The 26,788-nt window shown below is 40.4% G+C and overlaps 1 protein-coding gene across 1 annotated transcript; it reads right to left on the minus strand.

Annotated features, from left to right (window-relative positions):
* Nucleotides 1-13,926, minus strand: PYGO1 (pygopus family PHD finger 1). Its single transcript, XM_064456455.1, has 3 exons — nt 13,816-13,926; nt 8,654-8,739; nt 1-6,899 (listed from the first exon to the last, which is right to left on the minus strand). Exons 1-3 carry the CDS (start codon nt 13,862-13,864, stop codon nt 5,778-5,780), a joined length of 1,257 nt encoding a protein of 418 aa, XP_064312525.1. The 5' UTR covers nt 13,865-13,926; the 3' UTR covers nt 1-5,777.
* Nucleotides 13,927-26,788: the final 12,862 nt, after the last annotated feature.

A 26,788-nucleotide genomic window follows, 5' to 3' on the forward strand; every position in this document is an offset into this window, starting at 1 on the left:
TTCCCCGCAAAAATTATCTTTATTTTAAAAGAAACTGAAACCAGACAACAGAAAGGAACAAAGTTACATACAGTGCTAGACAAAAACTACTATATACATCTTCCAAGAACGCTTGAATCAGATTCTGATATATGTTCTTCTAAAAGGTAAAATATCACATCATTATTAACAAAAAAAATTAAATGTCAACAATCTTTATAAGCTTATATTTTGCACTGTTTGGATGGCATTAGATTGGTAACTCGCCTTTTTCAACTCATCTTTAACACTGAAAGGAGAATGTGGACAAAAAAATTCCAAGTCAGAAGGCCCTAAAGAACGCAATGTCTGCTTTAAGGGCCACTATCAAAAGCTTGGAGGAAAGGCCGTCTTTTAAGTAAAAATCCCTCAACAACTCCCTGTTATTTCACTTTTCGGAAAAAAAAACTATGAAGGCAGGCAAAAAAAAAAAAAAAAAAGGAAGAAATATATTAAAAGGTTGCCCTCCTTAAGTTACATGGAAGTTCAGATTAAATAATCCTTTAGAAGATGAGTGTCTAGGAGTAGACACTATCTCATGACTCCAATCCCAAACTGTCTCCCACACAGCAATTCCTGAAGTACAGTGCACAAACCTCCGAGTAAAAAGGTGCGGTTGGATCAAAAATTATTCTGAGGCAGTTTGTTTAGCATGAGAAGGAAAATTAATCATATATGGCAAACAATACAAAAATGGGTATTCCTTATGATGTTGGGGTAAGCCATTTCTGAACCAGGAAACTAAGGGTGACGTTGAATACTTTAAGCTATAGACAGCACCTCTAAGGAGCTGAACACCATTCAGAATTAATTACCTCAGAACTGATGACACACAACACTAGGGCACTAAAGGGACCCTTTATTTCCATATAAAGCATAAACCAACAAGAAATCAGAGGAGTTCCATACAAAGAAGTGAATGTGCATAACTCATAGTGTAGTGTAGGATAGTTCTATTGCCTTAAAAGTTCTGCTAAGTACACTTTATTTTCCAATTTTAAGGAAGAGTCTATTCTAATATAGAAAGCTTCAGACAGAACTGAGTAGTTGCAGAGTAACTTCAAAATACATCCAGTCCTACATCCTCCTGCATATATCTAATCACACAACAGATTAAAAAATTACATGTTTTGTAAACCAAGTAGAGTGTTAGAATTTTTGCACCTGTGAGCTTATTACCAAATGTTCACCCATTTGTCAGTGGATAATATTAAGAAATCCATACTAACATTTACGGCAATAAGATGACAATGCACGTAAGTGCTGCATGTTCTGAAAGGTAGTCAGTTTTAATTACCATGAATTGCTACCATCTATCATACCTCATCCTATGCAAGATACCACACCAGCTACCAATCCATAAACAATAATGTTTCACATACTTCATAGAGTAGCTTAAAACACATCATGATATGAAATAATTTGTATTACATAGTAATTTAATCCCTGGCCACAGGGTTAATGTTGGACAAAGTCTGGAAACTTTTTTCCAATTTGAATTACATACATTAACTTTGCCACACACCACAGCACTAATGCATGTATTACTTCAGACATGCTCTAATTTAAAATTGAAACAAAAAAGTTGTTGCAAAAATACATGTCACCAATGTGGAACACATTCAAGATTGTATCAAAAGTACTGAACTGATATCCCAAAACAGGTATATTTAAGCAGTACATAAGGAAAGATTAGTTTTAATATGAAACAGTCATTTAAGTCACATACAACATGATAAGAAGCATGACTTCCTTTCTTTAAAAATGTTACACCAATACTTTTACTGCCAGGCAATGTTTATTTATAAAATGAAAGGGATATATTTAATGCAGATGTGTTATTGTGTTAAGTTGGAATAAAGACAAACGTTTAAAAGGTGCTACATTTGAACACCACTGATTTTGTGAAAATCTCAAACCATAAAGAGCATTTCACTTGCAAATATCATAGGCCCTGAACTCCAAACACTTTGAAACATTCTTGACTGCATACATGCAGTTCCACTGACTTTGAAGTTCAGCCTGAAAGATGTGATTATAAAGCCAGTTCTTAGATTAAAAACTTCAGAAGTCACAAAGTATACTATTCTTTGAGCAGCCCCCAAAATTATATTTTTCTTTAAGTAGAGCAAACTTTATTACTTTTCTGTAGTCTCTTTCATCTGAAGATCTCAAATAATAAATAGGCTTCTGAACACCCTTTTGGATGTAAGCATTAGCCCGATCTTCTGAAAGAAGAGATTGAAGCACAAACAGTTAACCTGCTTGTCTCAAATTGTAGAATGGATTAGTAAAACAGCCAGAAACAGGATTTTTTTTATATCTGCCCTCTAGCTTATATGCAGCACTGTTACTTACCCTGACACCAATAAAACAAATATTTTAAAGAGCAAATGATATATTTTCTCATTTAAAACTGGTCTCTGACAAAAAATCTAAGTGTTAAGGACAGTTCAATCCAGTTTACACCTGTTTACTTCAGCCAGGTTGGCGGGGGGCACAGGGGACACGGGACACCCCATGACACATTTTGGGCAATATAGGCTGCATTTCTGACCATGACAAGGAGCTATTTAAAAAGGACACAGGCATTTCCCACAAAAATGTTAAGGTTTGTAAGATTTACAAAATCTCTGCAATATTTTTGGTGTACAGCACCAGTACAGTCTAAATCACTAGTAATGAAAGAAGCACATGATAGTTCAATACAAATTGTTTTGTGTAGAGTATTACAAAAAACCTCACCTATTCTAACCAGCCCTCCCTCCCACCCACCCTTCTATAACTAATTTCTAATTCTAATCAGCTGACATTTTCCTAGTACCTTACTAACAAAACATGATTGTTGTTTTTCCTGTGCATACTTGAATGACTACTAGTCAATACGCGCAGAGAAAAACAAAGTAGAACCCTCTCTCTAGATAAAGAGCCCAGGTATGCCAAGAGAGTATCAGCAGGGCAGCATATTGGCTGGATGACTTTTGGAGATCCTAATCAGTCGTATCTCTATGATCAGCATGATAACAAGTTTGGTTTTGTTGCTCATTCATTTTTATTTGAAACAATTGAATTTGCAAGTTAAGGAATGCAGAAAATTTACTGGGTTACAAACCCAACATAGTACCACTTCAGAAAAACTGAATTAAATTGTTAGAATAAGTTTCACAAATATCCAATTTAAGGCCTTATAAGATGATACTTCAGTTGATTTTAAGTTTGTAAGAACACTATATTTAAATTCTAATGTTTTGCTAGCTAATATAGAAAACACTTGCCAAACTTCTTGTAGGGTTGAAGAAGAGGTTAAGAAATACATGGCTATTTTAAATACAATGTCTGCTCAAAAATGTTAAAACTTTAATTGGACTTCTGAGAACAAATGCCCCAAACACCTTCTCACAACAGGAATGGGGTATGGGAGTGGGAAAGCTATGGTGAGCAGCATGCTTGGGTAACAATATCATCACTGGAGCTTTTGCTGAATTTTTCACGGAGCAAAATTTTTTATTTCATTTACATTGCTGTAGGTCTGAACCAGCTCCACTACCTTCACAGTGCAAATTGTAGCAGAGATTAAATAGACTCCCAGAGGAACAAATCTATCTAAACAAGGTTTGGTTTAATTTCTGCTTTAGATACCAAAAGCAAGTTCTAGCATTCAGTCAGTCATTAGGAAAACTACTGAAGAATAAATCTCCCTAATAACCATTGTGCTTGGTTGTTTTTTTTTAAATATGACACGACTAACAAAATAAGATAACATTTAGTCTCTGTACTAAATAAAGAAAATAGTGATAAATACAGAAGTTCTGGATCTGCCTTACACTTTCTTTACATCTCCATACAGGAAATCCTCAATATATGAATTGTGTCATTTACACTTTAGACATTATTTCCTTTTTCCTGATGTGAGGCAAGACAAAAAAGGAGGGCAATACTGCACGTTCCCCGTAAAACAGTATATAAAACTTAGCACTTTTAAAATAAAACAAGGACAGTTATGTAGATCTGCACAGTATCTTCCAGGAAGGTACCACAGTAGAGCCCATTTAAAAATCAAACACAATGGTGACTTTAGCAAACAGGCCTTACTTTTCACTCATTAGCATAGCTTACCATAAAAACTACCTCTATATATAGATGGCTGTATTCTATATAGGCTCCTACATCACTCATCACCACAGACCTGAACAATTGATCACATTAAGGAACACGACTAGTACCTGTAATGCATGACATATTATTTAATTGCTGACTGTTTAAAGACCAAGTTTCCAGCACAGTGGTGAGTATTAAAGGCAGTCTGTTATTACAGTGCCACCTTTTATTAAGTTAAAACACCACTCTACAGAAACACTCATGTTTCAGCTGCATATCCAACTTTATCACACTGCTAAGGCTGAAGTCTTCAAGGTTAGATGTTTCCCCCCATTATAAAAATAAAGCGGGGGGTATTTTTGTGATCAAGAATAAAATCAAATTACCCATATTAAAACAGAATTCTTAGCACCACACACGAAGCTCTAATGCCATTCACACTTGTCAGTAGGATATCAAGTTTAGCTAAGAAGCTCCCAATGTGAGCTAAACTCACCTGATGTGAAAGCTGTATTTTTCTTCACCCTAGATTTCCCACCCCCTCACTGCAAGACTGCCTGAGGCAGTGGTGGGAATTCAGTTTTAACACTTTGCTGGCCAAATTATCTTGTGATTCAGAGCCTGTGCTGAGCACACCCCATTGCCTTGCACCCTCCTTCAATGCCAAGTGGACTGTGTAAGCTCAGGATGATTGAGCAGGCTCTAGCTGAAAGCCGTAGAAGACAGGCAGGACTTTTCCTGCACTAGTTCATTCACATTTCTCAGGCAGTACTGTGGTGGGATACTAGAACCGTCAATGAGAAAGGATGAGAGAGAGGTGCTTGACTGCACAACTGTGACAGATGCAGAGACTGTATCCTTATGTATGTGCTTAAGATAAATGAATTGAGGTTACATATGCAACCCTAGTTTTGGTATTCTCTAGCTTTAAAGCACTGGATGTCATAAACTTGATATGCTCTTTTTCTGACGTAATCATATTTTGTAACTATTTCCAAATACTGCAAGACCTAGCAAGAGTCTTCAGCAAGTATTTGCTGAGAAGTCAAAAGAGATCATTGCCTCTTCAAGGAAATATAAATGTGTAAGAGTTAGCAGATTTCGTTGTGTTACTAAGCACAAAGCCACAAATTTCTATATAGTGTGTTAATACTTTACTTCAAAAATAGGAAAAAGCACATACAAAATTCTCTGTATTTACCCTAAAATAAAAACTATTAGTACTGCACATTCATTCCTCCATGTCATCTCCACTATATTCAAAGAAATAAAATCTATGGTTACTTGCAAATAAAGTACCACTAAAACCAAGCAATAAATGCTAGTGTTAGTTAACACATTAACGCTAGCAAATTAGGGGCTATTCATACAGGCACATTTTTGCCTCTGATAAAATTGCCAATGCACATCTTACTTCTGATCAGTTGTCAGTTATGTTTTACAGTTTAATCAGAAACAAAAAAATACTCCATCCTGTAAAATATTTGTACACATAAAACTAAGAGTACAAAAGCTGAGATGGAAGTTTATGAATGAAAACAATTACGGAAAAAAAGATGACAGCAATCAACTACAACTGATTGTCTGCAAAAAGTGAAATACCCAATTTGTAACCAAATCTTCATAGCAAGTATTTCAACCACTACCACCAATTCACATGATTAGCCATCTGTATTCAATGCAGGTGGACCTGCGGTCTCTCTTGTACGCATTAACTGGACATCTTTGTCAGCCATGCAAGTATCACAACCCCACACTGCTGATGCTTCTGCTGTAAGAAGGCCGTAAGCTGACTCAGTCATACCTGTACAGATCCGATGAAACCATTTTTGACAAGAGGCTTCACACAGGATGGCATCCTGGTCATCATTAACTTCATGTGTACAAATTCCACATGGATAGACAGGTTCAGAGGATGAGTGACCATGACGACTGGGATGAAGGGGTGTTTTGCTGCTTTTTTCAGAGTTGCATCCTTCAGCAGTACCTCGAGGCTGGCGGGACTTACTCTGAGTCCCATTTGAATGACCAGCATTAGTGTTATCAGCACTATTAGAATGGCTATTATCCTGATTTACCACATTGTTTCGAGTAACATTTTTTAAGTCGCTGTTACCTTGACTTACAATGTCCTCTGTCCTGTGATGATGCTGATGAGCAGCGGTGTTCTGGATGGATGCTTTGCTTGCACCTTGACTCAATTCTTGCTTTTGTGCTGATGATTTTGTCTGGTTGTATGTGTTTGGTGGAGGAACAAAAGAATGGTTTGACTCTAGCTGAGAATTTGGGAAATTTGGATTGTTTCCAGGACCAAAGTTAGATGGCATATCAGGGTGAGGTATCTGACCAGAATGGCCAAAGTTCTCACCAGGATTTGGTCTGAAATGCTGACCAGGTATACTGACATTTTGATTTATCTGACCACTACTATAAGGTGGTTGATTCCCAAAACCTGGGTTATCATGTGGACCAAAGCTGAAAGAATGGGGTCGACTAAAACCCATTCCCACAGGGTTTTGAGGAAGGGGATGTGGTTGGTTTCTGAGGGAGTAAGAACCACCATACGGCGAGGACACTCTGGGCAGCACATGAGGTGGCATTCTGAAAGTGTTATAGCCTCCAAAGCCAGGATAACCAGGATTACTGAAATACGGATTTCCTGAAGGAAGTGGTTTATAAGACACAGTATTGTAGTTGTCATCAAATGGATTTGCAGCTACAAGGTGGTCTGAGCTTGGATTCGGCGGTGGAGCATATTCAGATGGAGGAGGAAATGATGATCCCTAAAAATATTTTAAATACAATATTTAAATTAGTTTTAGTATTTCCCTGCAAGACAGACCAATCACAAAGGTCCTGGATTAGCAGCACTACTGCTAAAAGAACTGTTCAGCTATTCTGTAAAGCTCACCCACTGTACCCTGCCAGTCTGTCTGAAATTTCAGTACAGAGGCAAGAAAGGGGTTTGGGCTCCAAATAACATGGTGATTTGCAGTAATCTCAGTGTTTTAAGAATTATGCAGTTGCACAATCATGCTTCTGAAAATACTACTTGATATGACTTCTATTTCTTAATCTTTTAGATAAGAAAAGCAACAATACAGAAAGCCATCTGTCACTTAAACACATGCACAAAATATTTCCAAATTTGAAAAGCATATTTGAAGCATTTCCTGAGTTTTATTTTGGGTTCGTTCTACTGAAAAGACACCCTGCTTCTGTGAGGATATACAAACCTGATGTTACTATAACCCTAAAAAAAGGTGTATAGAGGTCTGCACATAGAATATAGAATATTTCTATATACTGAACAGAGGTGTCCCTTTTGAGCATTCAGTGATTGTGGACAGTCTACAAAGCCTAGTCAGTAGGTATAAAATACAAGGATTTCTGGTTGCAGAGCATAATCAATTGTTTAATGGAGCCCAGAGGCTGTTTAGATGTCACCAGAGTGGCTATACAATTGAATTTCATTCTAGACTAGCCTATGGGGAATGTCTAGCTGATTCACCCTCACGCTAACTGTGCTCACAGAAAGCATTTCCTCCTAAATACTAATAAACTAAGACTGAACATCTTACACCCCCACTCCCCCCCTAAAAAAAAATAATTCTACTGCACTGCAAAATTTGAACCTGGTAAGAAGAGAGGAAACTAATCTGCACGCCCTCTACAGTTATCACTGTTCCAGAACACAAGGAAGGCTCCAGCAAGAAAAGAGTCTGAAATCCTTACATTAACTGAACATTTCTCAGAGCAGGTTTCGCCATGACTACTTTAAAACAAAACAAAAATTGAGAAAACAGATCCACATCTCAATGGAATCTGGACAGACCTAACAGAAAGTGGTTGGTTTTTGACCTACATAAACAAAATCACTCTCACTAGGCAGTACCAAATTAACAGATACTCTCACTCAAAGCTGAATGAACACACAAAGGAAAATTCTGCACTACAGATATCTAATTGCTTTAGATGTTTTGTATTCAGGCTTCCTTTTCTGGAAACAGAAACTTTATAGAAATGCCAAATTGCAGGGATTCACTGGAAAGGAGCTGAACCCGCCTCACAGCTTTTGCTTGAAAATCACTTGGGGAATATGCCAAGAGTTTGGTCAAAGCATTAACAAACTGTACTGATCGATTAGCTCACAAACCTACAAATATAAGGAATAAAGGTAAGAAGAAAAGTAGTCTCACAGCAACTACTCATGTTCTACAGATTTCCAGCAATGGCTACAAAGTAATTAAAAGCAAGTCTGTCTCAGAATCAAATACATATGGTAAAATACAAGTTGTTGCAGTCTCACTGTGCTTCTCTCTTTATAGGTCTTTGGAAACCTACAGAGATTAAAATAACTTCAGTAAGAATAACTAGTATTATGAAGATTTCGACTTCACAGAATGAGTGAAATATTTTGTATGTAACTGCTATTTCAGAGAAGAGGCTTATATTCTGAACAATGTGAGATAGTCATACCAGCAAACAACATCTCAGTGCGCTCTTTATTAAAGAAGAAGAACCAAAGGGAATTTACCTGTGTATTTGCTTTGCGCTTTTTCTTATCAGGGCTTCCAAGTTGCACTCCTGGTCCTCCTAGCCCATCCAATCCACTGTCACCACCTACAAAATTTCAATCAGTGCAGTACTGCATTAGTTTTATTACAGACTGTATTTTAAGTTTGCTTCTGTCTGTCATAGCAACAGATAGATATCTGTTACAAATACTGAACTTGCATTAATTCTGGTGCCTTATGTTGCAAGTCCTTAAGGAGCAAACATCTGGAGGTAAAAGTCAGCATACCTTGTATACAGCTATCTTGCTCTATTACCACTTCAATGACCAATTCATGCTAATTACAGTTGGAATAAACATCTCCATTTATTATATGTTTATCTGTCCCTTGGTTCTTAACATCTCTACCAGTTAGAAGTATTTCTTGTTTGCATAACGTATAACACTTAAAAGGACTGCTTAAAACCATGCCTAAGATTCACCTATTTAACTTACACAGAGACAGCATTTATCAAACTCACTATACCAACATACAACAGTACATTACAATATGCCATGAAAGAAAAAGCAAACAGTAGTATATCAACAAATGAAAACCACTGAAAACCTGCCGTGTTGTTTAGACAGATCTCCAAATTTCCCTAAATGCAAGACTTGATCAAACAAAAAGACACCTGCCAAAAATGACAGGGGCTCTAAATGAACCTGCCCTACTCTGCAGAAACCTCATAGAATAATTGAGTGTGGCTGCTCTGGCACAAAAAGAAGTAAAGAACATTCATTTCACTGATGACTCGGACAACTCTGAGCAATAAAAAAAAAGGTACTTCACCTGGGATTCTTCTCCTTTCATAACAGTGGGAGAAGTTATCAGTCGTACAAATCGTGGGTTTCATTTTTAAGACTCTAGTTAGACCATAGGCAAAAAAAAAAAAATCTAGCACATTCCTTATGATGCCAGTCAGGCTGACTTTATGGGGCTCAAGTGGATTTGCCATCATATGGGAATGCAACCCTGAGCTGAGGTATGAAAATCACTTTTGGGTGACATGAGACCAACACATGCTAAGATGCTACCATCATTACATTAAGAAACTGTACGTTAATTCATTTTTTTCCCAGGCCCATTAAGATAATAGCTTATTTGCTCTTTAAAATTAAAAAAACCCCAACATATATACATAGTAACTGTAGAGAACAGTAAGAAGTGGGCAATCCAACCTAAAAATTTTACTGTTGTAGCAAGGTGGGGGTTGGTCTCTTCTCCCTAGTAACAAGCGATAGGGTGAGAGGAAATGACCTCAAGCTGCGCATGGGGAAGTTTAGGTTGGGTATTAGGAAAAAATTCTTCACCGAAAGGGTTGCCAGGCATTGGAATAGGCTGCCCAGGGAGGTGGTTGAGTCTCCATCCCTGAAGGTATTTAAAAGAAGGGTAGACGTGGTGCTTGAGGATATGGTTTAATGGTGGACTTGGCAGTGATAGGTTAGCAGCTGGACTCAATGATCTTAAGGGTCTTTTCCAACCTTAACGATTCTGTGATTCTATGATTTGTTTAAAACTTAAATTCAGTATACAAGTCAAAGTTTATCAAGATGGAAGCATAGAGCTGAACACACAGGTTTGTCTTTATTACCAAAGGCAACGTGAAGGTAACTGTGAATTATCAATAGTATTATGCAACAAAGCAAATGTATGACATTACACCACTCTATGTTAGACAAGTATTCCCAGCAGACAGCTAAACCAGCTTTAGGACTATTCAGTAAAGTAACACAAAATCTCTTCTCACACTGAAGAAATAGACCTGCTGTATACAGACTGAAATATCCAACAGGTATTTCAAATACTCCTCATCAAAGGAGGCCTGACAAATTTTCACTCCTAGCACTTCCTTCCTCCCCCTCCAACCCTTTTTTGAGGTTTCAGGGAATCTACCTCAAGTAAGAATCCAGTTCTGCCTCTGCTTTAATAAGTTCCTTTTGGCTTTGGCTGTCATTGTTGACATTTAGTTTTATTTTTCATTATACATAAGGAAGATAGGTGGACACCCCCAATCAACACCTATCAAGTTTTAAATCTGTGAATTTCAAAGACTAGGGCATGAAGTCATGATCACATTCTCAAAATAAACTCATGCTTGAGCATAGCATATCACAGTATAACCTACCATCAGAGTAACTAGGGATTACTCTTAAAAAAAAAAAAAAAAGCCCTTTTTGCCCTGATTTAGAATATAAAATCCTGCCAATACTTAATGTGCTACGAAGCACTGCCACTGCCGTGTAGATACTAAATAATTACAGCACAAAATTTTACATAAAGGATGACAAATCTCCATTAAATTCCAGCTCTATAAATCATCATCTTGATAAACCATTTACTCAAAACTGTCCCTGCACTTTCCGTTAGCTTCTTCTCCAGCATTCCTAGACATTTATCATAAATTCAGTGGGAGATTGTACTGTGAACACCATTCCTCAAAGCTTCATAAAATACATTCCTGCTCACGGTCCTTTACTCTTAATACATAAATGACATTAACCACTGATAGCAAAATATTACAAATATCCAGATTTCTTTTAATAAATTCAACAACTAGCAGCACAGATATTAGTAAATCTGTGATCAAGTAGAATAGTGAGGATCGCATGCAAGTGCTGTTTTACAGTAGCATAAGATAAAACGTTATAAAATGTGTTGGTCTCTTCTCCCAAGTAACAAGCGATAGGACAAGAGGAAACAGCCTCAAGTTGTGCCAGGGGAGGTTTAGATTGGATATTAGGAAAAATTTCTTCACCAAAAGGGTTGTAGAGCACTAGAACAGGCTGCCCAGGGAAGTGGTTGAGTCACCATCCCTGGAGGTATTTAAAAGTCACATAGATGTAGTGCTTAGGGACATGGTTTAGTCATGGACCGGGCAGTGCTAGGTTAATGGTTGGACTTGATGATCTTAAGGGTCTTTTCCAACCTAAATGATTATATGAAAATAATGTACAAATTCCCACTTTGGGATATCATTATTCAGAGCATACACATATTCTTCATAAGCATACGAATATTAGAATTCCGGTGACAACTTCCACCAATTTCTACATTAACTACTTATATGGGTGAAGCCATTCATATGCCTAAGTTTGCAGAACCGAGTCCGACATCTTGGAAAGGTACAAACCTTTTGTATTTTCAGCTCTCACTGTGTGAGGCCAATGATTTAGTTTAGCCATATGACTTTATATTCTCCATGTGGATCTTATAATGATTTAATTTATACATGAAAGGAAACAGAATGTTAGTCCTAGCATACCTCCAAAAAAAAAAAAAAAAGAGTGAATAAGGGTCATTTTCATGCAGCCAAAATAAACTTTCCAGAAAGTCACTTTTGGTACCTACCACATAGACTTTCATTAAAAGGTCTACCAAGCATTTTGGAATATTGCACTAAGGGTGCAAAAAATTATTTTATCATCTGAGACTAATTTGCCAGGACAAAATACAATCCTTTTGACTGGGACATCATATATGTAATGGATCTAGAGATGTAAATACACATCTGATAACTATTCCGTTAATAAATAATGGATAAAATGTATTTCAGCCATTTACATTTGGGAAAAGGAGAAGAGATAAGTCCTGTATTCTTTTTTACTTCGCACATACACAAGACAGACATTTTCAGTGTTAGTCCGGAGAACTGCAACTTGTAGTTTTGTTTACATATTAAGAGATTGTAACTTTGGATGTAACTTATGCCATACTTCGCATACTGCAAATACACTATGGAGTATTTTCATACTCACTGACACATCTCTGCCTAGGTTTTTACAGGATGGATGCCAAACTCTTTTTAAACAGCGTTTTATCTCAGTAAGAATGTTTTCCCAGGAAACATAAATGGCTGAAAAAACTTTTCATTATAGACAGAAAACTAAAGAGAGTCTAAGTTCAACCAGATTAGGTGAGCCTATGCTGTGGTCCTGACACTGTAAACAGTTTTGATATTAAGCGGTAATCGCATGGACTTCGGTGGGTAACTCAGGCACGTGAAACTGTATGCGCTTAAATATTTGCAGATTCAGGGCCTGAGAGTAGAGGGGTCTAATGAATCCCAGTCTCCTTTGTATCATTCCTGCATATTTTCATTCTCAAGGTTACAATCCAGCTGTTACTAGAATAGTCTTAGAAAAGCAAACTGTAAATCAATGACAATATGCATAGCAGAATCCACACCTTCCCCCACTTACCCAACCATAAAACAACACTTAAAACATCAAGAACAATAGAATTCCAGGGGCAAAACAGGAGGCGAGGAAAAGAGGAGGAAATGAGAAGCAATAAATTGCAGATCTTATCATTTTGCCATGATTTGCACGCAACTCAGTCACCTTACTGCCTTTCATTATTTCATTCAGAAACGCATTTCTGTTTTTACGGACTACAGGGACACAACTACCGCTATGTAGGCTGATGTGCTATTGCCATTGAAGTCAGTTGCACAACCGGAGTCGGAAGAGATACCGTATTTCTAGCCTTCTTACACATTTCAAAGAAATGCATGCTTCAAACCTCACTAGAGCAATTCGACACTGCGATTAACAAAGAACAATATTTCGAGAAATTTTTCGTTTCCCGAAAAGAGAAAAAAAAAAACCCAACTAGAATCAAGCACAAGAGCAAGAGCAGGGTTAGAAGAGCGAACACTTAAGTGTAATTTATGGGCTCTGCATCAACACTAACTCGGACATGTGGCACTGCCGACGTATTCCCTTGCACCAACAGTATGCACGCTGCATACTAATGGGCAGCACACACAGAAAAACACAACAGACACGACCACGTACCCGCACGCCTCCACTCGCGGGTGACATCCGCGCGCAGAGCGAGCCCCGAATTTTGTATTTCCAGGCCCGGAGGCTGCGGAAGCCCGCGGGGCCCGCCCGGGCCCGACGTGCAAACTTAGCGCGGCTCCCTGAGCTCCCGCGGCTACCGGCCCCGCCGGCAGCCGCAAAGAGGGACCGCGGCGAGGGCGCGAGGGGTCCGACCCGGCTCGGCGTCCAGCGGGCAGCGGCGGTCGACTCCGGCGGTCGGCTCCGGCCGGTGCGCACATCCCTCAGCACCTCCAACTCTCCTCGCGGGAGTTAGGCCCCGGCTGCGGCCCCCATCCCGGCCCAGCTCCCCCACGTACCTCGAGATCTCTTCAGCGCGATGGGGTCCTTCTCCTGTTCCGCTGACATTACAGACAGCAGCGCATGGCTCCCAGGGCGGCAAGAATCGGAGCTCTTTGATGCTGATGCTGCCGCCGCCGCCGGCGGCCCGCACCCCGCCCCCTCTACCCCCGCCTCCTCCGCCGCCGCCCCCGCCCGCTGCTGCCGTAGCCGCCGCCGCCCCAGCGGCGGAGCTGCCAGACTTTGCAAAGTTTGGGAGCGGGAGGGCTCTGCGGCAGCCCGCGGTGGGGGCCCGACGAGGCGAGCCCCGGTCAGCGGAAGGCCGCTGGCCGGGAGCTGCGCGTGGGTCTGCGGAGCGCCGAGCCGCGCCGAGCAGGGCCCCTGCGGGCGCTCGCCTCGCCTGGTCCCTGCCGCTGGGGCTGCCAGGCCTCGCGGCCCCGCGCAGCGCCCCCGCCGGCCACCGGCGCCGCTCACCGCGCCGTGCCCCAGCCGCCGCTGCCGACCGGCTCCCGGGCCCTCAGGGGCAGCAGCGGCGGCAGCTCCCGCAGCGGCGGAGGGTCGCTCCGCGGGGCTCCCCTCGCTCCTGCCATGAGCGCGGCAGCGCGCGGCCCTTTCCGCGGGGCTGCCGGCCCCGGCCCGCGCCTCCGCCCGGGAGGCTGCCGCTTAGAACAAAGGCGCCGCGCCGGGGCTGGCTCCGCCGTCGCCGGCACCGCCACCCTCCGCTCAGCCGCCGCGGGCTTACGGCCGCCGGGACGCGCTGGGCTCGGCTGGGGCCGGCCCCGGGGCATCGGCTAGTGGGGTGGTGAGGCCGGCGCGCTGCCGTGCGGGCCGTTGGTGCGCGTGAGGGCGGGTGCCGGGGCACGAGCCGCCGCTGCCCTCACAGGAGCGGGCGGAACGGACGGGCGGGCGCGGCCACCCCAGGCAAGCGGCACAGGGTGACCGCCGCTGGGATGCGGGTGTGGGCGATGCGCTCCGCGTTTGTAACGGTTGCAACGCGTGCCTCTCACGCGGCGCGTGCTTAACGCGTTCTTCTGGCCTTCGGGCCCGCTGCCGGGGGGGTCCCTCCACGCAGGTATCGCCCTCCAGCCCAGCCTCTGGCCTGAGGGTAGTGCAGAGGAGGCGTGACCCACTGGGCCCAACTGGTGGCCCTCAGACTGACAGGAAACCCTTGATCATCTGTTAATCAACTGCATTAAAATAATTATCGTTTGTATAAGGATTTATCCTCCCTTAACCGGGATAAAGTTGTCCAGCTGAAAAATATGGGGTTTGTGTTGTTTCATGTTTCAATGTGCCTTATTTCACAATACCTAGCAGTGCTTTTTCTTTATACACCACCTTCTTAGATGGATAGTTGGGACTTATCCAGCATTTAGAACACTTTTTCTGAGGGGAAAAAAGTGATGTTGTTGTAAAGGTTAAAGTACTACTATGTCTTTGCTTTTATGTCTTTTGCATGTCTAACTAAATAAAATGGAGAAAGTAATTCCATTCTTTATGTTGATTTCTATCCTTCCCTAGACATCGTGTTATTTGTCCCCAGTCTTTTTCTTACTTTGCAGCAATCCCAGAATGTGTGTACCTCAAAGTATAGCATATTGCTGGTATTCCTGTGGATCTGCTGGTTAATTTTGTGTAATCTTGCTGAGAAGTATAGCCTGTTATTAGCAAGGTGGGTGTGAGCTAGTCCATATTTGGAGGAAGATGTGTCGTGTCTGTGAAGAGATTTGCATTTGCTGTGATGGAGCTCACTGTAGGCCGAGATGATTCTCCCAGGACTGCATGAGCTTTTGTGCAAGGCTGTCTTGAAACAGCACGTAGACTGTAATTATGGATGCTCAGATTGAAGTCATTGAGTCTATAAAGGTTCCTAGGGGGAGACTGTCTGCATTAGAAATGTGAGCAGGGAATTCAGATTTAACCCAGTGCTCTAGTTGCAAAAAATTATGTCTGGCTTTTTTGCTCATCCAAATTCAGCTTTAATGTGTACTCAGGTCTTTAGTGAGTGGTCTCTGAGAATCCTGTTGGACCAAGTTTGCACTTCTAAACCTACATTGGAAATGGCTGACTCAGTGTCTGAAGGGAATTAATTCACTTGCTTGGGTGCCTACACGAGCATCTCAAATATTCCCAAAAAGCCTATGAAAGTTCTCATCACACACCATTCATCACCTGAGAGCCTCACTGCTCATTGGTTGCACTTAAAATTACTCTCGTTTTCTTCCTTTCAAAAATTGGCCTTAATTAAGAAAGCTTATGGGTATGTAGTAGCAACCTTCCAACACCTAAGTGGAAGTTACCAAGGAGAGAGAGACAGGCTCTTTACTGAAGCACAGAACAGGAAAATGAGACTCACTGGTCATAATTTGAAACAAGGTTCCAACCTGCTATGGGGTGTCAGGAATTGTTTTGAGGCTAAGGAACCATTGGAACAAGAAACTAAAGAAATTGTAGAATCTCCATCCTGGGAGGTTTTCAAGACCTAACAGGGCAAAGCCCAGAATAGCCTGGCCCAAGTTCAGCGTTAACTCTGCTTTGTGCAGGAGGTTGGGCTCAAAGTCAAAACCTCCGAAGTTCCCTTTGAACTGTAATGATTCTGTAACTCTGAAATTTTTTTCTTTTTAACAATAACCAACCACACAGAAAGCTCTTGCTCCCTGCCAGAGTGCTCAGTTGTGAACAAATACTATTTAAGTTTAATACTTTATAAATCACTCAGAGTGTTGAGAAGGGTGGCTTTGGTGAGATAACAGTAACTTCAATCACATGCGACACATCAAGCCTAAAAATGTGAAGTATAGAAGAGCTGGTTTTGGTAACTTCTGGGTTCCTTCCCTTCTGAATTCAGGCTAAAACAAAGGCTACTGAAAGAGCCTTTCTGTACAAACTACCAGTAGGTAAAGGCAGTTCTTTTGCTAATCATTGTCATAGCACCTGAACATTTAACAATGCATTATAATATCAGGAGAGAAGTATCAATGAGACATGGGTCCACAACAGGGCATTAACATTTAAAGGGTTTTCACTGCATCCTTTCACATGTATCACACTATCTCAGGAGCAGAGAGTAGCATAGAAGCCCATTCTGACAACATATGAACGTGGGCAAATGTGCTAATGGAAAAAATATAAGCACCTCAGAGAAATTTATAGACATTTAAGGACTTCAGAAAAGGAAGAAGTGAAAGATTTGCCTGTTTGCTTTTGATGGGGCTAAGATTTCATCCCAGAGGAATAGAATTAGGAAAGAAAAAAGAAAGCATGACATGAGAAGGAAAAAAGCTGAAAGCTGGCTGAACTGTAACTCTGCCATGTCCAGTACCAGGGAAAAATGCAAAAGTTTTCCTCTCATGCAAAGCATCTATGTTCTAAAATAAAGCACACCGATTTAACCTATCAAGTTACTGTGATTTATCAACACATTACAGAGCAAGACATAAATGGACTCCTGTGCAACAGACATGGCCCTGGGAATCCAGCAGGCTCACACAGAAGAGCAGTATGTCCACCCTGCATCAGCAGTGTCAAGGTATGGCATGTGCATGGCAAGATCTGGCAGCACCTGCACAGGTTTTTGTGCACATGGACACAGAAGCCAAGCAACCAGTAGCCTTTCTCACACCTGGACAGAAAGTGTTGAGCTGAAAAAAAGGGGCACATTTAAGGAAATTTGGATTGTGATAGCCTTAGCTTGTAATAGTCTTCCAGCATCAGTAGATTTGATTCCCCACCTACTATGAGGAAAAAAAATAAAATCAATATTTCATTTTCCTAAAAGGTCCTTTTTCATGTTATACAAATTGAAGTGCTAGTTTTACAAACTTGTACATGTTTCGCAACACCACTGTGATAAATAGGACTATTTATCAAGGCTGGTGGGAGTTTCTGTCAGACTTAAGACCACACTAAAAATGTTATTAACGCTGGAGTTACACCTCTCCCTCCAGACTTATCTGTTCTCCTCCTCCACATCTCCCTTTTACAGGGTAGTAAGACTAAACACATGCACATTTGTAAGTTATACGAAGATGTGCTTTTTACACCTGTTTAGTCTAGCCAGTTATGCAGCTGGTATTGCCCTGGAAAAATGTGTTAACCAGGTCCCTCCTGGGTCTATCAGATGTAGAGCATCTCTCTGCCAGTCTCAGGGATTGTAACTGTAGCTGAAACAGTTTGAACATAAGTCATTGAAGCTATTTTAGTGCAAATTGCTCACCTACTGGTGAATGTTACATCTGTTTGTAGGGAAAAAGTGCAGAACAGATAGCTTTACGAGTTGGTCCATGAAAGAATGTAAGAGTTTTTCAGTAGTCCATTGCATTAGTTTTCTTCCATATAATGCATGATATATCTTGAAGTCAAGTAAAAAGCCTGAGAATGATCACACCTTTGTATAATCACATAGCAAATCAGTGGCTGATGAAACACATTTTTCTAAGCTTTGCAAAACAAGTTACTAGGGGATGGATCAAAAAATGTCTCAGGAATGTGTACAAAGGGTACTCTAGAGTCATATCTATACTGGAACAAAATTTTTAAAATTCAAAGCAAGCTCTTAGTCCTGAAACACAGCAAGACTAATTGATTTCTTCTTTTGAGTGCACACTTACCTTTTCAACTTACAGTTAAAATATAGCCACACTCAGGTATTTCAGGAAGAAAAAACTTTTATGCACTCATACTCTTGCCAACGATGCTTATGACATATAAAGTTAAAATCTACAATTTACCAACAGTTTTAAATGATAAAATTTTATAGCCAATATGTAAAAATTAGTAATTATAGTATCTAAACACATAAAATATGAAGATGTTGATTATCTAGGAACTTAAGTTTCATTATTGTATTTATTTATGTATCAAAGTACAAAAGCTTTGACAAGAAATACAGTGTGTGTGTGTGTATATATATGAATTAAGAAACACTCATTTGATCTTCAAGTCACCAAGGAACATAAGATTTCTTTCCCTTTTACCTCTAGGATAAATGAAAGGGAACTTTCAGTTTGCCATGTTAACTTTATCAATATAATAAATTTTAATAAGGGACAAATAGGTGTTTAACAAACCTTTGTGGGCTCCTCTGCAAGATGGAGTACTGCCTACTCAAATTAGTGGTCGCCTGTTGAGCAATGAATAGTGAAACGGGGACACTCTGTGGGGAAGTGAAAGAAATGCAATTTCTTATGCTTTCTGGATTATCATCTTTAATCGTTTACATTTTGCTATTTATAATGATTTGATGAAAAGAGAGGCAAGCATTTAATTCCTGCACTTATTCAGTTCTCTCAAGAGGCCTTGCTAGTTTCCTGCTAAGGCCACGCTGATCTTTGCAATAATTGGTTATGAATCTGCTCTTGGATCCAAACTCTATTGATGACTTTGCTGAGAGTCAAAGTTATAGAGTTTGTGTGCTGTAAAAACCTGAAGAAACCCTGTCCTAGTCCATCAGTGCATTTGGAATTAATTAAATTTAGGCAACGACTCTTCTGGGATTTGCATTGCAGAATTGCCAAAGTGAAATCTTTGCCATAAAACTAAGAGTGGTAACACTAACTCTAGAGGTAGCAGAGCCTCTTGCATAAGAAGCTCTCCAGCCTTAGCACAGTTGGGTGGGTATTCTGTCATCTCAGCCCTCTGCCTCAGTGAGAGCCCTGGACAGGCACAGTGCTTCCCAACCCATGGATATCTGTCTGCTTGCACTGGAGAGAACCCTCCTGGATATGCTGCCTCTTTTTTCTTACACACCAACAACTTCTTTAAAGTTTTGCAAGTTATATTCATTTGACAAGATCTATGTATTACAGAAACTTCCATGCACAAAATGCATTTGTTTTGGTTTATGGCCTGCTTTTGTGGTTTTGGAGAGTGCAGTTCACAGGGCGCTGCGTCTGGGATGGATCAGACCCACTGAACATTGCTGACTGAAATCCTTGAATTTCAAGCATAGGACTGCTTGTCCAGTCAGAGTTAAGTACATACAGAAACTGCAGCTCAGAATATCAGGCAGAGTCACTGAGAGAATAGCAGAGCTTCCTCTCAGTACCTCTGTAGACTGTTCTGGATTATGTGATACCACTATAATCAACTTCTAGCCACACCACGGTTGCTCTAACCCTAGTTACAGATGAGTAAATATTGGCTTTCTGCACTGAGGAAGAGAATCAGCACCTCACTGCTATGGTCAAAGAAAACACGAATGAATAGATTTAATCCATGCATTTGTGATTCACTGTCTTGAGTTAAAACTGACATGTATTAGTAGTGAGACAAAATACCAATGCTCAGCTCATGGTTACAAAACTCCAAGTCAGATTTAGAGGCCAGCTGTTTTTGATGTTACTGTACTAGTTTCTCTTTTGAGGACTCTACTGGCGCTTATGGGGTACATCTGATCTCTCTGGGAAGGACGTGGATAGTCAAGAATGGGAACAGATTTTAGCAAGAACACGTGTGTCAAGAGGAACAATTAATTTTACAGCCACTTCAGTTAAATTATATCACTTGCCCTTCCCTCCATCCAGATCAGTAGTTGAATTTTTCAACTACAAATATGTTTCTTTGAAATTAAGAGCAGAATGTTCAGAAGCCAGCTCTATATTAAACAGCACATGGGACCAAAATCTTAGTACAAAAATATGATTAATGTTTGTATTGGGTGTAGGTGGCATGATTTTGGTAGCAAGGGGCTGTTGTGGCCTTGTAAGTAGAGACCAGGAGCAATAAATAAATCTTCCCCAAGTCAAGTCTGTTTTGCCTGTGATGGTAATTGGTAGGCAATCTCCCTGTCTTTATCTTGACCCCTGTGCTTTTTCATTTTATTTTCTCCCCATTCTGTTGAGGAGTGAGAGAGCAGCTTGGTGGGTTTCTAGCAATCAGCCAAGGTTGACCCATCATAATGGTACAGACCTTCTTGTGGTAAGACCTCATGTAGTTGCAGTAATTACCAAATATTCCCACAATTAGCAAGTAACACAAATGTAGTTAGTAGACAATCAAGGGGACTGGAGACTGCTACATGATAGCATGTGCTGTGGCTTTTTTTTTTTGGCAACTATAGCTTAGTCTTAATTTTTAAGGAAAATATTTACTGGAATGCAGTAACAAAACCTCTGTTTTGAACAAGTAGCTATGTCTGATTAATAGAAGATCTGCCGGGAAGCAGGAACCAACTAGTGTCTGAATTTGGGGGTTTGTAGACTACAAAAGGAAAATGTAGCTAAAGCAGAAAAAAAAAGGTATCACAAACATACCATTGTTAGAAAAATGCAGTAAAAAAACCCCACTATGAAATCTCAGAATTCTGCCACCCTTTAAAAGGAGATTATGAATCAAACTTAACTACCTCTTTTATTTATTGTGCAACAAAAGTAGGGAAGAACACAAGAACAGGTAACTAAATATGCCTAAGTACACTGTGACCTAGTTACATTGATGCTGTACTCACCCATTTATATCTGAGAGCAGCTTCCCTAATCCCCAGGCTAAAATTCACATTTCAATCCAGGATTTCAAGAAAAGAATGTGGAACTAATTATTTAAAATATATGCACTATCTGTAAGCAAACACTAAACTGGATTACATTGCTTGACATGTATTTTGGCTGTGGGTACAATTCAAAATCTGAAATTTACAGACAGATGCTTTAGGGTGCTATGAATCTGTTCCTATGGGAATCCTGTCATTTAGTTATCTGCAACTGCAGGGCTGGGCTGTAAGTTTTGGCCCAGCTGAGCTACAGAAGAGAAACATCATCACAAACCCTTAAAACCTTGTTGAACGCTAAACCAGCTTGTGGAGTGCTCCTATTAAAAGGTTGTTCCCAGTCAACCCCACTACAAATGGCAACCTCGGCATTCGGGCTGAGGCTTCTAAATCAAAGAATACGATACAAGCTAGCACACTCTGCTGGGTGCCAGAGTGCTTATCCCACCTCTAGCCAGTGCTCAAAAGCTAATCACAGAGGTAGCCCAGGCTCATGTAAATCTCTGAGCCTTTACAATGGCAGAACTGGACTCTTGGGTATTTGCGATTCTAAGGCTGTGCTACGATGGCTTCTAATACACAGATATTCTTCACTGATTTTATCTTACCATAAAGCTAGAGATGCAGTATATAAAAAAAATGAGCGTGCTTTCCTCTTTAACAGTCATTTTTCTGTAGTGTTGTAAAAGCCAGTATCAGCATTCCTTCCTATTATGAACTACAGGCTGTCTTGCTTTTGATTTTGCGGAATAATTTTAATGGAAATACTTAGAACTCAAGTCTGGAGTTCACTTATCCTTTGAAGCTGGAAATCTTGATCTCAGGGGATTCATTCTGCCTTGACTGGGTTTTGTGTAAAGCAAAGCCATATTGTTTTATTTGGTAGAGACTGAGCAAGCTGTTACTGACTTTTAAATATTCAGGATCTGTTCCAAAGCAGGATGATTGCTAACGTGAATGATATAATTTTTAATGGAAATTAATAATATTTTTATTTTACAGTCTGTGCTGTAAACTATCTTACTTCCAACTTCAGTTGCATGACCTAATACAGGGAAGGCTATAAGCAAGTAGTTCAGTTGCATTGTTTTAAGCTAGTAGGACTGTAAACTGCAAAAAGTGAGGAGGCAGCATATATTAAGTCTGCCACTTACCCCCTGGTCATAGCTTTCAGCAAACCAGAGCAGTTAATTTCCTAGACCAGGACACCAAAATGCAAGTTGTTAAAGGCTGTAGTGAGAGTAACATTTTTCCTGCTTTAATGTGGTGCGACTGCCTGGTAGCCTAGCCAGAAATCTGCTGCTTTACTCATGAAAATCTTTTTTCCCCGAGAGTATTGCCATGCAGATAAAAGGAAATTCAAAACCATTCTATTAGCATGACCTCTGGCCAGTCCCCAGTCTATTTGCAGCTAAAGCAGAATCCAGTGTTTTGGGTACTCATTTAAAACTTCCCATGGAGCAGTATAACAGGAAATGTATCTTCAGTCACCCACAGAAATTCACTTTCATCCTTCAAAACTGCAGGTAATTACAGTATCGCATCCCCCGGACCCACCTGGAATTTTGGGCAACTTCCAGTCATTCTTGATCCATCTCTGCAGAGAAACCCTGAGGAACTTGGACCACTTTGCAGCACTGCCAGAAAACCATCTCAGCTGGTTCTTGCAGGCCAAATGGGGATTCACACCTGACAGAAAGGGCACAAGTCTCTCAGAGTAGCTGGCATCCCAACGATTGCCAATCCCCAGACCTCAGTTGCCAGCCAAGGAAGATCCTACGGACTAGGGATAGCCGTACATGATATACCTTTTAGTGAGGCACAGCTAGATTAATTAGCTGCATTTTCTGTATGTCTGAGTGGTGCACTCCTGTGTAAATAGAATTTAAATTATGGGATTTAAATAAAGCTTACACTCCACTTTCAGGTAGAAACAATATGGTATCTCTGTCAAATCTGCACCACTTTACCTGGGGCTCTAGCATGCAGATATGTGCAGAAAGGAGGGTTCAAATCCCATACTCTTCACTGTGTGGGGAGGAAAAGGTGAAGCCAAGTCTTTCTTTAATTAAGAGTAGGGCACTGCAACATGGACAGCAACAGCATTAGCACCTACAGCTTCCCTCTTACTGACAGAGGATATGCTTTACTGTCCAGCATGAAGCAAAAAGGGGAGACAGGCTGGGCTGCACAGTGCCAACACGTTAGAAGTAGGATACTGCATAGGTTAATCCCACTGATAACAAATGCTTATGCATCCCTAAGCAGAAAACCCAGCGGGATATACTTGTAAATATTCATGGAATAACTTAAGGAAGACATGAAAGGAAAGCAGATGTCTTTTTTTTCATATATAACAAAAATGCACAGTCTATCTTTAGGTGCAAAGGAGGTTACAAACCTGCAGTCACCAGAGCTCCAGATTTGGTGGAGAACTGGGCTGGTTTTCAAGATATATGTACCCAATTTAGACCTTGGGGCAGCTAGTTCCATTAACGTGTGGTGCTCTGCACAATATTAGCAGCCAAATACAGGCAGAGACTCTGCTTCTTAACAGAGGTGCCAATTTTACCTGCTAAGTGAAAAGATAAGCACATGGAGAAGAATCAATCCATAAAGAACTGCTGCTCACCTGTTGTAGTGCAAGGGATGTTTCACAAAGCGCAATCTGGAGGTGTAGCCACAATTGCAGGTAGAGGCCTGTCCCTCCCTATTCCCTGCTTTCCTGCTTGCTGGGTGTAGAGCAACCTGCAAAGCATGGCAGAAAGCTAGCCTCTGTATTCCAAGGTATTGGTCCTTTCGTCCAAAAACCAAGTAAGCAAAGGCTGTAGACTGGTGTCACTGATAAACTAAACAAAGAAACAGCAATGTTGTCGTTTCAATTAATGTGGCCGTTCAATGTGAGAGGCCCACAGAGCTCACCTGTCTGAAGCTTGGATGTTCAGGTCGGTGGCAGACTGCAGGCAGGTAGCACAGCATTCCATCACAAACCAGGGCTGTTTTAAAGCTTTCTTTTGCAATAATAACTCCTTGAAAGATGGGGCCTTAATATTTATTTATTGCTATTGAGAATGAGGATTCTGGACTGTAAAATGCACCTATACTAACCAGCAGTAACATGATCAGGGACTGCAGATGGTTCCTGCTCTCACCTAGAGAAAGAACAGCATCTCTGGTGGGCTACACTGGACAGTTCAAGACTGACTGCTCCCTAGCTATTCAAAATTCTTTGTTATCTTTTAAAATTTAATTTATTTACTGTATTTTAAGGTTTATTCATTCTTTACAAATACTCTTTTAAAATATTTTATTATTTTTTCACCATTGGTCTAATTTTCTCAATTACTTCTGAATAACAATATTTCAGTGTTCCTATATTTGAACATAAAGAATAAAGAATTTTGGACTAGAGTTTGTTTTATAAATAGTCACCACAGCTGCTGCTTTAATACTCCCAGCAATAAACATCATATAAGCTACCTAGCTAGGCAGAACTGCTCTATAAGCAGACTCTGCAGGTAAGAACAGCTGTGATTCATAAAGAAGCATGATAAGGCTTTTTGGGTTTTGTTTGTTTTCTGAGAATTCAAAAGGAAAGACAGACATAATGCTTCTGCTGTAGAATCCAAGCAGCCCAACTCATCAGCACAAGATGCTGGCACAGCATAAAGGCTCTGTCTCCTAGGGGCGCCCGTAAGTGACAGGGCATGTGCCTCTTAGAGAGTGTCAAACTAAGTGAAAATAAATGTATTCAGAAGCAGTCATTTCCTGGACATAGAAGAAAGTTAGTGAGCATTTATTTCAAATCTTCAACTCCCAACCCTGTGATTTCAAAGCTTTGAAATACCTGTGAAATGTCTTTTCTTTCCCATTAAGTATATCCAGTGCCAGTGAACAGTTCCAGTCATAGGGAGCAATATAGATGAACAACAAAAGTCAAACCTACCTAAGTATTGCAAGAGTTCAGATTCCATTGCTGTTGTGTTTTTATTCTCCCTAGAGACCCTGTAAATAACAGCAGTAATTACTGTGGTTTCATTTCCAGTAGTTTAAGGTTTGCCTGGGCACTGCTACTCTAAATCCAACTCTGTACCTAACTCTCTAAACCACGTGGCCAATTCTTCAGTTGCTTTCAAGTGCCAATCAGTAATCAACCTGTTAGCAATAGAAACCTTTTAATCCCTACAGAACATAATCTCCTTGCTCATTTAACTTGACCGACCTCCATCTAGAACGTAGTCCTTTGGAAAAAATACCAGTTTGCCTTTTGACAAACAGCATCGACTCCATGTTCATAGTCACGTCATACATTGAAATACCAGGTTCAGCAGTTAGCCGGTATCAAAATGCTGGGAAAAACTCAGTAGCGCACCTTTGTCAGCAGCTTTCCAGACTTTTGAGAACAACTGCACTGAGAACCACATCTTCCATGCCCATTGAAAATAAACTAAAACAGAGATCTTGCATGGGAGTTTGACACTAGTGGGACACAGAGGCAGTTTTTAGGTGGGAAATAATTCCAGGTACATAAATGATACATGAGTACATGTTTGGGAAAGTTCTATGAATTTCAGTGATAAGGCATGTGCAGTTTGTTGTCTACCTCTTCTTATGACTTTAAGCACCAATATCTCCCTAGGTGCTCTGCCTAAAATGAGGCACTGTATTTACATCTTCCTTGTTTTGAGCCACTCAGAGACACTGAAGATAAAATATTTATCAAATAGCATTTTTACTAAGGAAAACTTTTATTTCAACTGTGCAATCAATCAGTATTTAGACAGCAGTTTCATAAACATTTGGCATTTAAACCTCTATTACTTTTTTGGCATGACCTTGGGTAGTATATAAACAACCCTGGAAGGGAAAAATGAACCAACACACTAGGTAACATTTACTAGAATGCTAGAAAAAGAAAAACAAATCCACATTATTAAACAAAATAGTTTTAAAAAGACATTAAAAAGTTACATTCAAATCAGGGCAAACATTAGCTTCCCTCATGCAATGGAATTCACAGAGCTGATCCCCTGAGACAAATATAAAATGAATACAATTCAGCTCCGTCCTCCATTAGCCAGTCAGCCATTGCTGCCCTTAGAAGAAAATGGCACACAGTGAAAGGATCCAGAACACCACAATATGAGATACATACCTGGCTCCTACACTGGCAATTCATTCACGACTTTAAAAAAAACCCAAAAGCCAAACAATCAAAAAGCAACATTTGTATAAGTCAGTTTTTCATATACAGTCAGTCTTTACTGAAAACACACCAGGCAGATGCAACGTGGGTATTTGCAACCATGAAAAGCTGAAAACTTCCAGAAGAAGCACAGCTTGCAATGGAACCAGAGGGCCCAATGCCACAAAACCTTAAGCATGTATTTACATGCCTTTTCAGTCAATTAGGACCAGTCTCAGTGTAAATCTAGAGGGATTCAAAGAAATAAGCTTACTCACATTTGAGCCAAATCAAATTTGTGTTCTTTTCATATGGGCCTCTA

The sequence above is a fragment of the Phalacrocorax carbo genome, chromosome 7, assembly GCF_963921805.1.
Source record: "Phalacrocorax carbo chromosome 7, bPhaCar2.1, whole genome shotgun sequence".
Lineage (NCBI taxonomy): Eukaryota > Metazoa > Chordata > Aves > Suliformes > Phalacrocoracidae > Phalacrocorax > Phalacrocorax carbo.

Bases quoted from the DNA above. Each gene is read 5' to 3' on its own strand.
- PYGO1 (XM_064456455.1), bottom strand. From the start codon at position 13,864: ATGTCAGCGGAACAGGAGAAGGACCCCATCGCGCTGAAGAGATCTCGA. The intron at 8,740-13,815 runs GTACGTGGGGGA...GAAATTTTGTAG, and splicing joins CGCGCTGAAGAGATCTCGAG to GTGGTGACAGTGGATTGGAT. The intron at 6,900-8,653 runs GTAAATTCCCTT...AAATATTTTTAG, and splicing joins AGCGCAAAGCAAATACACAG to GGATCATCATTTCCTCCTCC.